The following is a 13,716-nucleotide window of genomic DNA, read 5'->3' on the forward strand; positions in this document are numbered from 1 at the left end:
AGCCGTTGGAGAGAAAATGTATGAGGATGAGGGAGCGTCGAGAAGACACGCCTCTAAGGAGCGAGGCCTTCTCCTCCAGAAGCTGCAGTCTTTCATCCTAAGAGAAAAATAAAACTGGCTCCTAAATGAAGGGCTGCATTTATATTTGAGATTATCAAATATAGATATAGATGTGTGTGTGTGTGTGTGTATATACTCTAAAGAAGAAAAACGCATACATCTATATTCAATCTCGTTAATATAGCTTCACATAGAATTCATTTACTTTAGCGTTCATAATATTACATTTAAAATGTGTACAATTTATTCTGTATTCTTTACAAATCCACAGTTTCCGTTGTGCCTTTTCTGTTTGTTTTTTTGCAGAGAGAGGGGAGCGGTGGGATAAAGTGGAGGTGTGTTCATTTAAGGCGTTTTTTTTTTGTACCAATAGCTTTTCACAAAGTGCACTACATAAGGATGGGGGGGGGGGGGCATTCAGGAACACACCCCCAGAAGTGAAACGGGACGTAAAGATTGATTTGATCTCCTTATTTGGTTCTTCATAAATGACTTAAAGCGATAGAGCGGGGGGGAGGTGCTACAGTAAGGTGACCATGTTTCTGGCTGTGGTTATATAGTGGTTTGTCCCAGGCGTGGGCGGGATCCTGAACCGTCCACTGGTTAGTTTTATATGTACAAGCTTAGCCCCGCCTCCCCTCACGCCCACGCAGGCGTCCCGTCCGAGCGGCCGCCGAGCCGGACTAACAGTTGCTGCTGTTCCTGAACTCCCCGTTCTCCGTGATCTGCAGCTTGGTGGCGTTGGTGGGGGAGATGCCGTTGCGGCTCTGGATGCTGTAGCGCTCCTTCAGCTGCGTCAGGGCGCTCATCAGGCGGGCATTGGCCGCGTCCAGCGAGGCGATGCGCTTCTCCTGCACGGGCAGAACAATAAGGAACACGCAAAAAAAGAAAAATAATAAAGTAAGGAAGTGGGCAGAGCTGAAGCAGCGGCCTGCAGGTGGTTGTCGGGTCTAAACCTGTGCTTCAGACATTCTCCTTTTGCTCAATGAATCTTTTGTTATCAGCCTGTAGATGCATCTTGCAGCACGGCGCTCACTGAATTAACGCATTGTCACACGCACACACACACGCACACGCACACGCACACGCACACGCACACGCACACCGCTTCATGATGAGATTTTTGATTTCCATTCTCTCCGCCTGTTTACTGATGAGACGTGTCGCCGCGCTGCTGCGTTATTGTTTGCAGATGCAAAGTCTCATTTCTTAACGCATGAAGGAGATTATGTATGCATACCCCCCCCCCCCGCCCCACACACACACACACACGCGTTTGTGTTCGTATTGTGTCTCCGGGCGTGCGACACACACTTCCTGAAGCAAGTAGCAGGCCCGTTTTCCACGCTGGAGCAGAGTTTAAGCCTCGCCCAATCAGGCGCCGCTCCAGAGCAGCGCCGCTCGGTTTTCTACCGGACCGGAGGCGGGGCTACTGAGGGGCGGACTCACCTGTGCGTCAATGATCTTCTGTTTGGAGTCGACCACCGCCTGCATGTCCGAGTGATCCTTCTTCAGCTCCTCTTCCACCGACATCAACCTGGACAGGCGAGACGTGGGAGTCAGAACCTGCAATCGGACGGCCAGAACCGCGCCTCCTCCCTCCTCCCCCCTCCCCCCCTCCCCCCCCTCCTCCTACATACCTGCTGATGATGCCCTTCATCTGGAGGTCCTTGTCGTCCTGCTGTCTGCGGAGGCGCTCCTCCGACTCCTCCAGCCTGGCCTGGTACTCCATCAGGACCTTCTGGGCCTGTTCATCCTGGCCCTTCAGACGGGCCTCGTACTCCTCCAGCTTCTGGACCGACGCCCGCAGCTTCTCCTGCAGCACCGCAATCTCCTGCTGATACTGGGGAAAGGAGCAGAGAGATGAGGCGATTTGTCGCCGCCGCCGTCTCCATCATCGGCGTGATAATCATCATCAGCCCTATCAGCAGGAACCCCTCCTTGATTACCATAACGGACCGGAACAGAACACCCCCCCCCCCCCCCCCCAATCAGGCCCGAGATTCCGGCTTCTTGCTCATGAGGATAAAAAGGGAAACGGTCTCGGAGGAAATGTTCACTTCAAGGCTCTTTCATCATTTCCTAATGTGCACCTGCCTCCCAATCAAATTACCGTCTCTCCTTCTTAATCAAACCAGAAGCTTTCCCCACTGTAAAAGAACCCCCCCCCCCTGAAATCCTCTCCCTGACCTCTGGGAGGAGCCAGAGAGGCTTGTCTTCAGGTGAGGAAGGGGGGTCGGGGGGGGGGGGGGGGGGGGGGGGAAACTAATGGAGGAACTCTCTCCTGGATAAAAAAGGAAGAAGAAAATCTCATCAATGGGAATAAAATAAAGAAAACACGACCGGAAGTTACAGCCGCAGCGCAACGACGTTAGCATCTCAGCGTTAGCATGTCAAACATCGCTAATTAGCAGCGGAGGAGAGAACGCCATTAGCTTTAGCAGCGGGGAGGACGGATGGATTTATGAGCGTCCATCCTGAAGGCGGCAGGAAGGTCACACTCAACAAAATCGATTTGCTTTAATCAAGAAACGTAATTAAAGCTTTAAAATATTAATTTTAAACTAAAGATTATTCTCAATAAATGACGCTGCATTTTGTCTCCACGGTAAATGAATAAAAATAAATCCAGACATTCTATTTCATCATTTAATGTGGTGCCGACTCCTGAGAATATCTTAAAATTATTTTATATTGAACAGAGTACTTTGAACCCTCAGGGTTTTTATGGAGGCCACAATTGAAGAATCACAGAATAGGATAAAAGAGAATAAAAAAAAAAGAAAGAACCATCAAAGAAAAAGGTTTTGACAGTAACAAAATATATTTTTCTGTCCAGAAAGAAAATCTCACTCTAAATTAAAAAGCTTTCGACCAAAACACATTATATTTTAGCATTAGCTTCAGAAATGGATCCGTCTATGAAGGATTCTCCTTCAAAGGGATTCAGATACGACCGTAAACAGACGACTCAGCACATTATGCTATTTACTGTCACACAGAAGAAGCATTCAGTTCATGGTTCAGCGTTCTTCTTTCATATTTCACACACCAGAGGTTCTTCTTTTTCTGCCCAATAACAAAAGCCCTTTATTAATATCACACCTGCCCCCCCCTCCTGCAACATTTGCTGTGTTGGGGATGACAGGTTTGCATTCATTAAGTGGCAGCCAATCAGAGCGCAGACGGGAAAGCCGAGGGCGAACGGTCGTAAAGGCTGCAGAGAAGAGAAGCGGGAATGGAGGCGTGTTGCATGGATGCAAAGCGTGCACAAGTAGCAACGTGTGTGTGTGGACGCGCTGCTCACACACACAGACACACACCTGAATCATTTCCTAATATGGTCATAGAGCGAGGGGAGGACGTTGAAGAGAGTGTAGTTTTTAAGAGTGTCTGCTTCGCCTCAACGTGATCAATCTTTTTTTATTACCTCCGGCGAGGAGAGGCGGAGCTTAGGTCATCGCCGGGCGTCTGTCCAACCATTAGCAAGATAACTTTTCAGGAAATGTCGGGAACCTTACCAGGAACAGATGATTACATTTTTGGTGATGATCCAAAGCTGTTGGTGTATAAAGATCCCGAGAACAATTTATAACCTTCTGATGCTGATCCAGATCACCATGTGGACCGTCTGAATCCGGTTAGGAGGGGAATGAGCTGCACGGCGGAGGCCTGTGCTCTCTGAGCGCTCTTCTAGTTATTGATTCATTGCTTTACAGGCTCCTGCTGCTACATTTTAGCCTCACAGCTAACAGGCTAGCTGACTGCTAACTATTGATTGGATGTTCTAAAATGATGAGGATCTTAAGACTTCACTCGATGCAAACTGGGACCAAATGCAGCAGACGGGAGGTGAAAGTGGGAAGAATAGCCGAGTGGGAGTATCAGGGCTGAAAGTCGAGGTGGTTTGTGAAAGGAGGGGTTGGTAAAGGTCAAAGGTCGGATGAGGAGGCAGGTTACCTTCTCCACCTGAGTCAGATCCACTCTGTGTCTCAGTGACTCGGACTCCATCCCCTCATGGTCTAAATACTGCAAATTCATATTCAATAGCCAGGCTGCTGTGCGGTCCAGCGCACTGGGGATCACTGGGGAGGGGGCCTAGTAAAACCAACACAACACAGACACACACACACACACACACAAACCCATGAGCTGAAGGCAAGTGATAGGGAGGGGGGGGGGGGGGGGGGGCAGGGTGTAACAACAGCACAGAACCAACAAGCTTGAAATGCACCAAAAGCAGCAGGTGGAATGGAACGCACACACCTCGTCTTCAAGCCCGCACCCACCTACACACACACACACACACACACACACATGCACACTTTTGAGCGCCTGATGCAAATGTGTGAGTGTGTCGGGCTACAGTATCTCACCAGCTGCAAGAAAGGTAAATATTTAGGAATTAATGAGGTAGATAGCGTGTGTGTGCGTGTGTGTGTGTGTTTCTACCAGAAAGCCCATCAGCGCAAGATTCAGTCAGTGGGATGTTGATGCACAAATGGAAAACGGGTTTATATTCCTACATAAAACGTCCCTGCAACAAAGGTTCATGGGAATCGAGCCGCTGCTCCAGCGCTAACATAGCCATGCTAACATGGTGCATAATGACTTGAGGTTTTAATCTTGGTTTAGCATGTAGCATGCCTGCTGTCTCACGCGTAATTCCACGTAGCAGGAGAGCTAACAAAAGGCTAATTATTGCGCTACCAACCTTAAGCTAAGCCTGCAAAAGGTGATCAATGAAACAGTGACGTAAATGACTGTTATTACACGCGCTCTGACTGGAGTTCATTAGGGGGGGGGCAGATTACACAGTCCACCCACACAGGCTAGCATGCAATGGGATAAACGCGTGTTTCATAATAGGATCCGTGTAATTTCATGTAATTACAGACGGATACGGCGGCGGTTGAATCATGCCCTGAGGAATAGCCTCCTTCATTACGGTTCGTTAGAGACGGGCGCCCCGCCCCAGAGCCCCGCCCCGTAGTCCCGCCCCGGAGCCCCGCCCCGGAGTGCCGTACCTGTTTGTGCTGAGCCCTCTGCTTGGTCTCAGGACTTTCACCTTTCGAGGAAGACTGCTGCCGTAGTCGCGCGCCGCTGCCGGGCCAGTCGGGTGACGACGTCATCATGTTGCCAGACGACGGCCGGGGGTAGGGGCCGCTGTTCAGGTTGGGGGGGGTGCGGCCTCGGGTGACGCTCTGTGGCGGAGGCTGGTCTATCCTCCGCTGGGGGCCGGCGCTGTTCTGTCTGGGGACGGCGGGCTGGTGCGGCGTCTCCGTGAGTGACAGCTGCCGGCGGTTGAACTCGCCTGAACGCCTGGTGTACTCGTCCCCGCTGCTGCCCCCACCGTGATTCAGGAAGGCGAGCTTCCCCCCTGCTGGCCCATCCTCTGTGTTGCTATGGGAACTCACAGAGCTGTGGCACTCTGACCCAGAGTCGGTCACTCCGCGTGGGGACACCGGCAGGCAGGCTGCCATCTGGTAGACCGGGTTCTGGAAGGACAAGGGGGCCAATAGCTGGGCGGGTCTACCTGGCGTGCTTTCTGTTCCTATGGCGATGGGGGTCTGGCCTTGCCTCCTAAGGGTGGGACCCACGGGGACGTTTGGCTGTGGAACCCGAGCCGGCCAGCCTCCACCAGGGGGCGGGCCTTCCACCAGTGCATCCGAGTAGCTGGGAGCCGGGCCGCCTTCCAGACTGCGTGGGTCCTGCAGGTCCACCATGGACAAACTCTTGCTGCCGTTGGACAGGCCCAGATCAGGCTCGTTGGTTTCCGAGTAACTTGAGCTGCGTGCCGGGGAAGGCTGGATCCCTGAGCTCCTCGTCACAAAGAACAGGTCTTTATTTTCCGGGGTAGGGGAGGGCAACCGGGTGAAGTCCACTAATCTGGAAGAGAGACCCGAAATATTAACATATTTGTTCATGTCAAACCACCAAACACGTCTTTGAGGACGGATGGATGTCTTGTCTCGACTCATTTGCTTCGTCACCCTCTCCTCTTCTTCCTTCCCGGCCGGCAGACGGATGCTTTATTGCCAGAAGACAATTCCCTTGACAGAGATTTATGGGCCAATAATCCCCATCATTCACATCACGCTCATCTCCTCTCCCTGGTTCCACGCCCATTACCCTTCCCTCCTATCTTCTTTCTCTTAATTCTGCTCACTCGCTTCCCTTCCTCAGTCTTTGCTCTTCCTCTTCCTCTTTTCTCCTGCTTTTTGTTTTCGCCGGTTGCTGGACGAGGAGCAATTAGATGGGAATCTCAGACTCATGTTGAATGCCGTTTCGGTTGCACAACTTGATGACGATGCGCCACACACACACACACACACACACGTATCATTACATGAGCAGGGAGATGCCAGATAAAGAGGCCAGGCTCTGGCATCAGGTCATAACAGGACTTAATTACTTCCATTGATTCTGGGCCCCTCATTAGCATAACGATATTAGCCGTCTGCCTCTCTTCCGGTTTCTCTGGCTGCCTAACCTTTCTCTCATGTGAGGTATGATCTCACCCGCCTGCCGGCGTGGTGGCGCTGTGTGTCCGCCGCGGTTTATTAACGACATATCCTTCCTCCTGTGGGTCACCTTGCCTTCGTTTTGGCACGCAGACTTGAAGGAGATAAGTGAGATAAGGTTGCCGTGCCCTTTGTGCATTCACCCAGAGGTGTCACCTGGTTGGTGTAAACAAGCTGGAGGTGATGCTCCACCCACTGTGTCATGGTGCCCACGTGACAAACAGCAACGCTCAGCGAAACCGGTGGTGGGGAAAACTCAACCTGCCAGGAAGTGGGAAACGGCCCCGCCTCCTCTGTGTAACTCGGGGGCCGCGCAGCATCTCAACTTAGTTCTTACCCTGACAGGTCGTTGTCGATGGCCATCTTCTGCAAGCCGGTGGAGATGCTGCAACCCGCCTCCGCCGGGGGCGACGCCATGTGATCTGACGGCTGTCCGGGGGTCATCTGGACGTTGGATGGGTTCGACAGAGCGGTGTTCACCTCCCGCAGGATCCTGGGCAGAGGACCCAGCTTGGAAGCTGCACTCTGTTAATGAAGACACACAATTATTAGCATCAATTCAAATTACAGTCTGGGCCATTAGGCGACTGCATTACTTTGTATATTTTGCTTCATATCTGCATATTTTTATTTAGACAAACTTATTTTCCTCTGCCGCGCAATCGGCTCTCTTATTCAGAAAACATACTGAATAATTAAATGACGCCCGGCGCCCTGATGGACTCGCCCGTCGACCGAGACTCACTGCGATTTCTGAATTATTGAAATAAAAAAGTTTCAGAGACTCTCAGATACTCTACCAACATGCATCTGCTTTCCCGTCTCTTAGCAGCGCTAACGTCAATGTCCTTGTAAATCCATTAATATGCCTCAGTCAGCCTCCGAGGCTTTACAGAGCTCTCTCCCTGTTTATGTAATGCAATAATAAATTATTGACTGATGCGTGATAAACATCCTAATGCGGGTCTCAGCATAATGATGCACTGAAGACGACTTTGGACCGTCTGCAAAACAGTTGGATTCTATCCTTCTGCAGTCGAGGTATGGATTTCTCTATAACGATGATGGAAGCTAATGCGCCGCCATTGTCAGCAACATTCCCCTCCCCCCCTCCCATCATGTTGAAATAATATATCCCATAATAATATACCTGGTCCATCTGGGACACCACCTCAGAGAGGAGGGAGTGCAGGGTGGAGAGCTCCCTTCCGAGGTCAATGTATCCCTCGAAGCCCGCCGTGTTTGAGATCGTCTCCGGATTGGAGATTTCGAGCAGGAAGCGCTGCATGTTGGTCCACTCGTGCTCCAGGAACTGGTTCATGAAGGACATGTACTCCTCCTTGTTGCCAAACCTGATTAAAAAAAACCAAAAACAAAGATAGGGGCAATGCTTAGGTTTAATTCTATACTTAGCTGCCTGCAAGGTCGGTAAAGGTGCAATAAGGAAAAAACCCCAAAACCCACTTTGTGAAGTTGGCCAGGTTCTGGGTGACTTTAGCGATCAGCGTGAGCGTTCGGGCCGTGCGGTCGTCGGGATACTCTTGCATCAAGTTGAAAAGAGACGGCGACATGATGGCCGGACAGAGAAAGCGCAGGAACAAGGAGGCGCTGATCAAACGCTCGCTGATGTCCGGTCGGCCTCGGTTGCTGCACTCTTGTCTCCACGAGGCGAAGACCTCTTTGAGTTCTCGTGGAAAAACGCTGTTGAGAATAGTGAATAACACGTGGCTTCTGAACAGATGACTTTTAGAAGCTGCAGATCAAATTAAAAAAGGACCCTCAATACTTTTCCTTAGTGCTGTCTAACACGAATCAGGATCACGGGACATCTCAGGCAGATTCTCCGTCCCAGTGCTCACCAGTAGGAGTTGATGATTTTGCAGAAGGCCAGCTCGCAGCACATCTTCAAGTTACTCTGGTGCTCCGGCAGATCACCCGAAGAACACTTGGATGGATCCACTTCGCAGTTCTCATCTGATTCGTACAGAGCCTTGATGAACTCTCCTGAAGGAAGAGCAAAATAAGGAAGCGCTCACGTATCTGTGAGGCCAAACGCAGTCTGGACAAAAGTCTCGCTTTCTGATTTAAAGTCGACCCGGGACAGAATAAAAAGATGATGTCAACGCTACAGGGATCTTGTCTTGGTTTGAACGACAAGTTGCTTCAGTTGGATTTTATGGCGGTAGTGCTATTGCATTTCATGGTTTCCAGGCGTAAGGTAATGCAGAAGGTAAAGTGAAAGAGGCGGCTGATGGAAGAGGAAAGCTCTGTTCTGAGCAGAAGAACGTTTTTGCTTTAGGAACTTTTGGAGCCTCTTCCAGGTCTACTGCTTCACTCACCGAGGGCATCCTGCAGGTACTTCTGCCCCACCAGTTTGAGGTATTCCTCGATGGCCTTTGTCGCCAGCGTGTTCTCTCTGAAGATGAGGTGCTCGTTCTCCCCGCAGCGATCCACCTCGGACATCATCAGATCCGTGAGGAAATCCTGCAGGAGACGAAGAAGAAAGGACTTCGTGATCATGAGCGATGCAACATCAGCATCTATTCCCGTACACATATGAGAAGGTTTTAGATTGGCCAGTACATGTGAGGAAAGAATATTGCGATAAAGCAAAATAACTTTATTTATATCATTTCTATTTGCATTTTACTTATAACAGAGATGAACTCAGCATGTGGAGAGAAACTAGTCAATAGAAAACATAAAATCCGGTGACAGGACTCGTATTTTCATATAATGGCAGCAACCATTTTCATCACTCTCATCCCGGTGCTCAAGCGGAGATCCTGACAACGTCTTTCTGTGCACTCGGCGAATAAAAAACAGAAAAATCCTTGTCTTCTGCTCAAAGAAATGGAAGGCAGGAAGGTGAGGGATAAAACATGGATGGAAGTCACAGCCAGAGAAATTCCGAACCAAAATATCATCATTTTAAAACACTGCATGTCCAATCTAAAAAGGTTTTTTTTTTTATCTCTCCTGTAAAATGGCAAGTGTGATTAGTTTTGATCGGAAGCTTATTCATCTTACTCTGAAGGAAATATAGTATTAATCAAAAATAAATTAAAATTAAAGTTGGAGAAGCATTTTAAGGCTTCCAAAATCCAAAGTGTGAAAAGGAGAGAAGTAAATGGAGCCATCTGTGGATGAATCATCCCTTGCTTAGATCCCCTCAATAAATGTCTCGGCGCACTCTCATGCGAGTCCCCTGGCAGCTTGTTAAACTCGGGGAATCAGCGTTAGAAGCAAGGGAGAGGAGGCAAGTGACAGATGTAGAGAGAGGAAAAAGAGAAGGCAAGGAAGGAGAGAGGGAGCGGAAAGGAGGAGGCGGAAAGACGAGAACAGAGCCTTTTCCACGGTGTCTATAGCTGCTTGCAGACGGCCCGTTATCCGTCTAATCAAAGACGCACCGCAGGGAACCAATCACCCACTGGTGCGAAGCCAGAGGAGCCTTGATGGTTAATGCATTTGCACATTCAACACACGCAAAAATCTACAGAGAACATCATCTAAACTTAAGTTTAACGAATGGGAATATCAATAAGCATTTAAATCAAACGCAGACGGCCGCTTTAAAGCCGCTCGCGCCCGTTTGTGTGCGTCTGCAGCCGGTTTGTTGTGCGGAGGGAAGAAGGATAATGAGGCAGAGCTCATAAAAGCAGGAAGTTCAACCCTCTTGATTTTAAGATAGATTAACAGAGTAATGTCCTTGTAATCTACAAAGTCGTGTAAATACTGTGCCGATTGGAGGCGTTTGTCATCGCCTGAGTTGCTAATTAATCAAATGGATCTCCACCAGCATACTGGGGTCATTCTGTAGCTTCACACGCAGAGAGAGGGTTAGAGGGTGAAACGAAATCAGAAAGTCCCGGAGAGAATCCTGGCGCAGTCTGCAAGAGACCTGCAGCTCGGGAGAAGATTCCTCTTCCAGAGAAACAGCGACTCGAACCTTAAAGCCAAAGCTACACCGGCTTCAGAGCGAAACAAGACGTTCATTTCCAAGGAGCTGCATTATTTCTGCAGATCGGTAACATTTAAATGTATTTAATTCACTCTGAGACCGCATTTAAAAGCAATGGAAACCACCACTAGTGTAATTTATCCCCACAGCATTGCAACGTATCCAACATTTTGTTTTTTAATGATATAAAGCTATTAAAGCACAGAAAAAAAAGGAGAGAATATTCCTACCCACGCATCTGTCATCTTTAAATCTTAACTATTCTCAAGAGTTCTCTGGATTGCAAGCAGTTTGTGGTTATTTTAAGCATGTGGTGGTAAAGAAGAGCACACAGACCGAGGGAAGATGACCTTTAGTGGCGTATGAACGCCCTCACCCATCATTAGAGCAGGGCTCTTGTGTTTCATTCTTTCTCAGAAAAAAAAGAAATGTCATGCTCTTTCCTCCAGACTCCGACCCTCCATGGGTGTCTTCCTCCCTCGTCTCCTCCTTTCCTCTCCGGCTCCTCGTGTGGCCACCGAGCCCTGATTTGAGACGACGCTCCGAGGAAATGGAGGAGGAGAGACAAAGGGAGGAGGAACTAGAGGAGGAAATCGAAAGGACGATGTTACTGCAGCAACTCGGCCGCATCTGTGTCAACAGTCCAACAGGCTAACATGCTAACAACATTAGGATGTTTAAAATGCATTATCAAATGCCAGGTAGAAAAAGTGAGTGATCCTGCATGTGATAAACCACAGAACAAATCTATGGGATCGCCCCAAAGCCACCATCTGTCATCATCTGGGGACCATGAATATGTATCCTACACATCACGGCGATCCAATCAATAGCTGGATGGATTACTGAGTAGCATGAATAGATTACAAGTACTTTCAAGTATCTTCGAGTGACCTGTGAAACCCAGCAGCTGGCTTGATTTGTCACCGTGCCTTAAATCCAGTAGAACCACCACTAAAATAAAACTAAAAGAGAATGGAGCTCCTCCTCCTGCTCTCCCATCATCCCTTTCTTTGATGCCCCCCCCCCCCCCCACACACACCCCCAGTTTCAGTGCTAATAAGGAGAAGTAGAACACTCTCTGTATCGCTGCCACATCTCATCAAACAAACCATGCCTCAGAAATCCCCCACACACACAATGCACAGAGAAACGGGCGGCTGTGAGTGGGGGGTAGACAAAGCGTCACAGCCAATCAGATCTAATAAAATGTAGGGATCAGGATCCTGCTGAAGAAAACGAGCGCTCCCTGCAGGCGGGGTTACTTTGCCAGTACAAACTCGTGAAGTCTCGTCCTTTGCACTTCTATACAAACAACGGTCAGAGAAACGCACCTTCAGCTCATTTAAAACGAGCAATTTTGGGCTCATTCACTGGAAGACTGCAGCAAGTATGGAAAAACGAAGGAGCGGCTGCAAGAAGGGAAGCAGACAGGAAGCAGGCCATCCTTCACGCTCCCTCTCTTTGCATCTCTCCCTGCAGACCGGCGGCTAGCATTAAAGCACCGTAGCCTGCAGCTCGACTCGGCGAGGGTCACATCAGGTCGACGGCGACGACCGGAGGCCGAATGGAAACGGAGGAAGCGCTTCCTCCCCGTAGGCGGGCAGGCTTATCGGTCAATGTGAAAACAGGAAGTGCTGCAGTGTGCACACGGTCATTATGAAGGTTTGACCCGAGGGGGGAGGGGGGGGGGGGGGTCTTACAGCAAATGTCGTCAGCATTCCAACATGGCGTTTGGAGAGAGAGAGAGAGAGAGAGAGGCAGTCGGAGTGCAAAGAGAGATGTCGAGAAGCCTCCAGATCGACGTGCATTTCCAGGAGCTTTGGACCGGTGTAAACGATTCCAAACTGGTTCGATACGGAACTGAACCAGGAACAGAATTTACATTTTACCACCAGGTGTCGCAGTTTACTCAGCAGTTGCTTCCCCTTGATTCCACTCATGGGTGTGTAGGGACAACAGCGTCCACCAAATCTCGTTTTTAACGGGACCTCTTACAACCATTTAAGCAAAAAAAGACTTTGTCCAACTGCAACTTGAGAAAAAAGGTACATGCTGACATTCGTGCAAATGAGGAAATTCTCGTTAAGAAATGAAGCTTTTTAATCCACTGAAATGCTAAATGTCTTTAACGTATAAACCTCATGGCAGCGTAAACGGCGGCAACTCGCAAGGCAAAACAGAAAAGCACACCCATGTGCAACGGGGGCCCACGCCAACCAATCACGTTCCGGGTGACACCGGACTAGTTTAATAACACGCATCTGCTTAACAGTCATACTACAGAGCAACAGGGCAGGCCAACGACAACGGAACACACCATGCACAGAAGACAGAGTTACATATCTCCCCCCCCCCCCCATGCTGAGTTGTTAGTTTACCTCGAGGGGCTGTAACATAAAAAGGCACATGAAACAGAGTTTCACCCTCGTCACAGGGATAAAACTTCACGTTTGGCACAGGGGAGAGGAGCGGAGACAAAATTACAACATAATCTTCTGGAGGGCAGAGGCGTCGATAAGATTAGATCAATAACAGAGCGTTTGTGCCAGGAGTGAAAGAAAGGTGAACTCAGCGGAGGGCGTCTTATTGTTTGCCGGAGCGTTTAGGAATGACGTTCAGGATGTTTCATTTAGATTTGAGATGGAGTTAAAACCAAAAAAGAAAAATCAGCAGAGTAGATTATTGATTCATTCATACTTTTCAACCCACAACTCTAAACCAATCCATTCCAACTGCAGGCCCAATCCCTCGTGCTGTTTATGAGCATTTATGGGCAGCAACCCCCTGATATGATTATGCATAGCTGTATAGCGTTAGCATCTGTGCAGCGACGCAAGGCGGTGTGTGTCGATCGTGCTCGCCCATCAATGCAGCGTCGGCAGTAAAACCTCCCCGGAGCGCTCTGGCCTCAAGACACAACGAAGCGTGAACGAGAGATGAAGGAAGACAAAAGACGGGAAGAAGGCGGAGAGCGAGACAGAATCAGCGTGTGCACGGTGGAGCGGAGCGTTCGGCCGGTAATTATTCAGTGACGGGCGATAAAGTGACACAAGGAGACGCAGACGCATGGCTGTCGCATACTAATGCGCTGCAATGTGCATCCCTACAGGCAGCTGCAGCGAGGAGCTGCCCCCCCCCCCCCCACCTGTGCACAGCTGATTAAAGGCG

General features: G+C 49.5%; 1 protein-coding gene across 1 annotated transcript in view; it reads right to left on the bottom strand.

Annotated features, from left to right (window-relative positions):
• Positions 1-637: 637 nt before the first annotated feature.
• Positions 638-13,716, bottom strand: part of dab2ipb (DAB2 interacting protein b) — a 52,235-nt gene continuing 39,156 nt past the window's right edge. Inside the window, exons 7-16 of the mRNA XM_068752487.1 lie at positions 8,924-9,068; positions 8,444-8,588; positions 8,049-8,285; positions 7,735-7,936; positions 6,922-7,109; positions 5,088-5,949; positions 4,021-4,158; positions 1,701-1,897; positions 1,510-1,597; positions 638-911 (exon numbers count right to left, since the gene is read on the bottom strand). Coding sequence (XP_068608588.1) covers positions 744-911; positions 1,510-1,597; positions 1,701-1,897; positions 4,021-4,158; positions 5,088-5,949; positions 6,922-7,109; positions 7,735-7,936; positions 8,049-8,285; positions 8,444-8,588; positions 8,924-9,068 — 2,370 coding nt within the window. The 3' untranslated portion in view covers positions 638-743. The remainder of the gene's footprint in view (positions 912-1,509; positions 1,598-1,700; positions 1,898-4,020; positions 4,159-5,087; positions 5,950-6,921; positions 7,110-7,734; positions 7,937-8,048; positions 8,286-8,443; positions 8,589-8,923; positions 9,069-13,716) is intronic.

This window comes from Brachionichthys hirsutus, chromosome 19, assembly GCF_040956055.1.
Source record: "Brachionichthys hirsutus isolate HB-005 chromosome 19, CSIRO-AGI_Bhir_v1, whole genome shotgun sequence".
Lineage (NCBI taxonomy): Eukaryota > Metazoa > Chordata > Actinopteri > Lophiiformes > Brachionichthyidae > Brachionichthys > Brachionichthys hirsutus.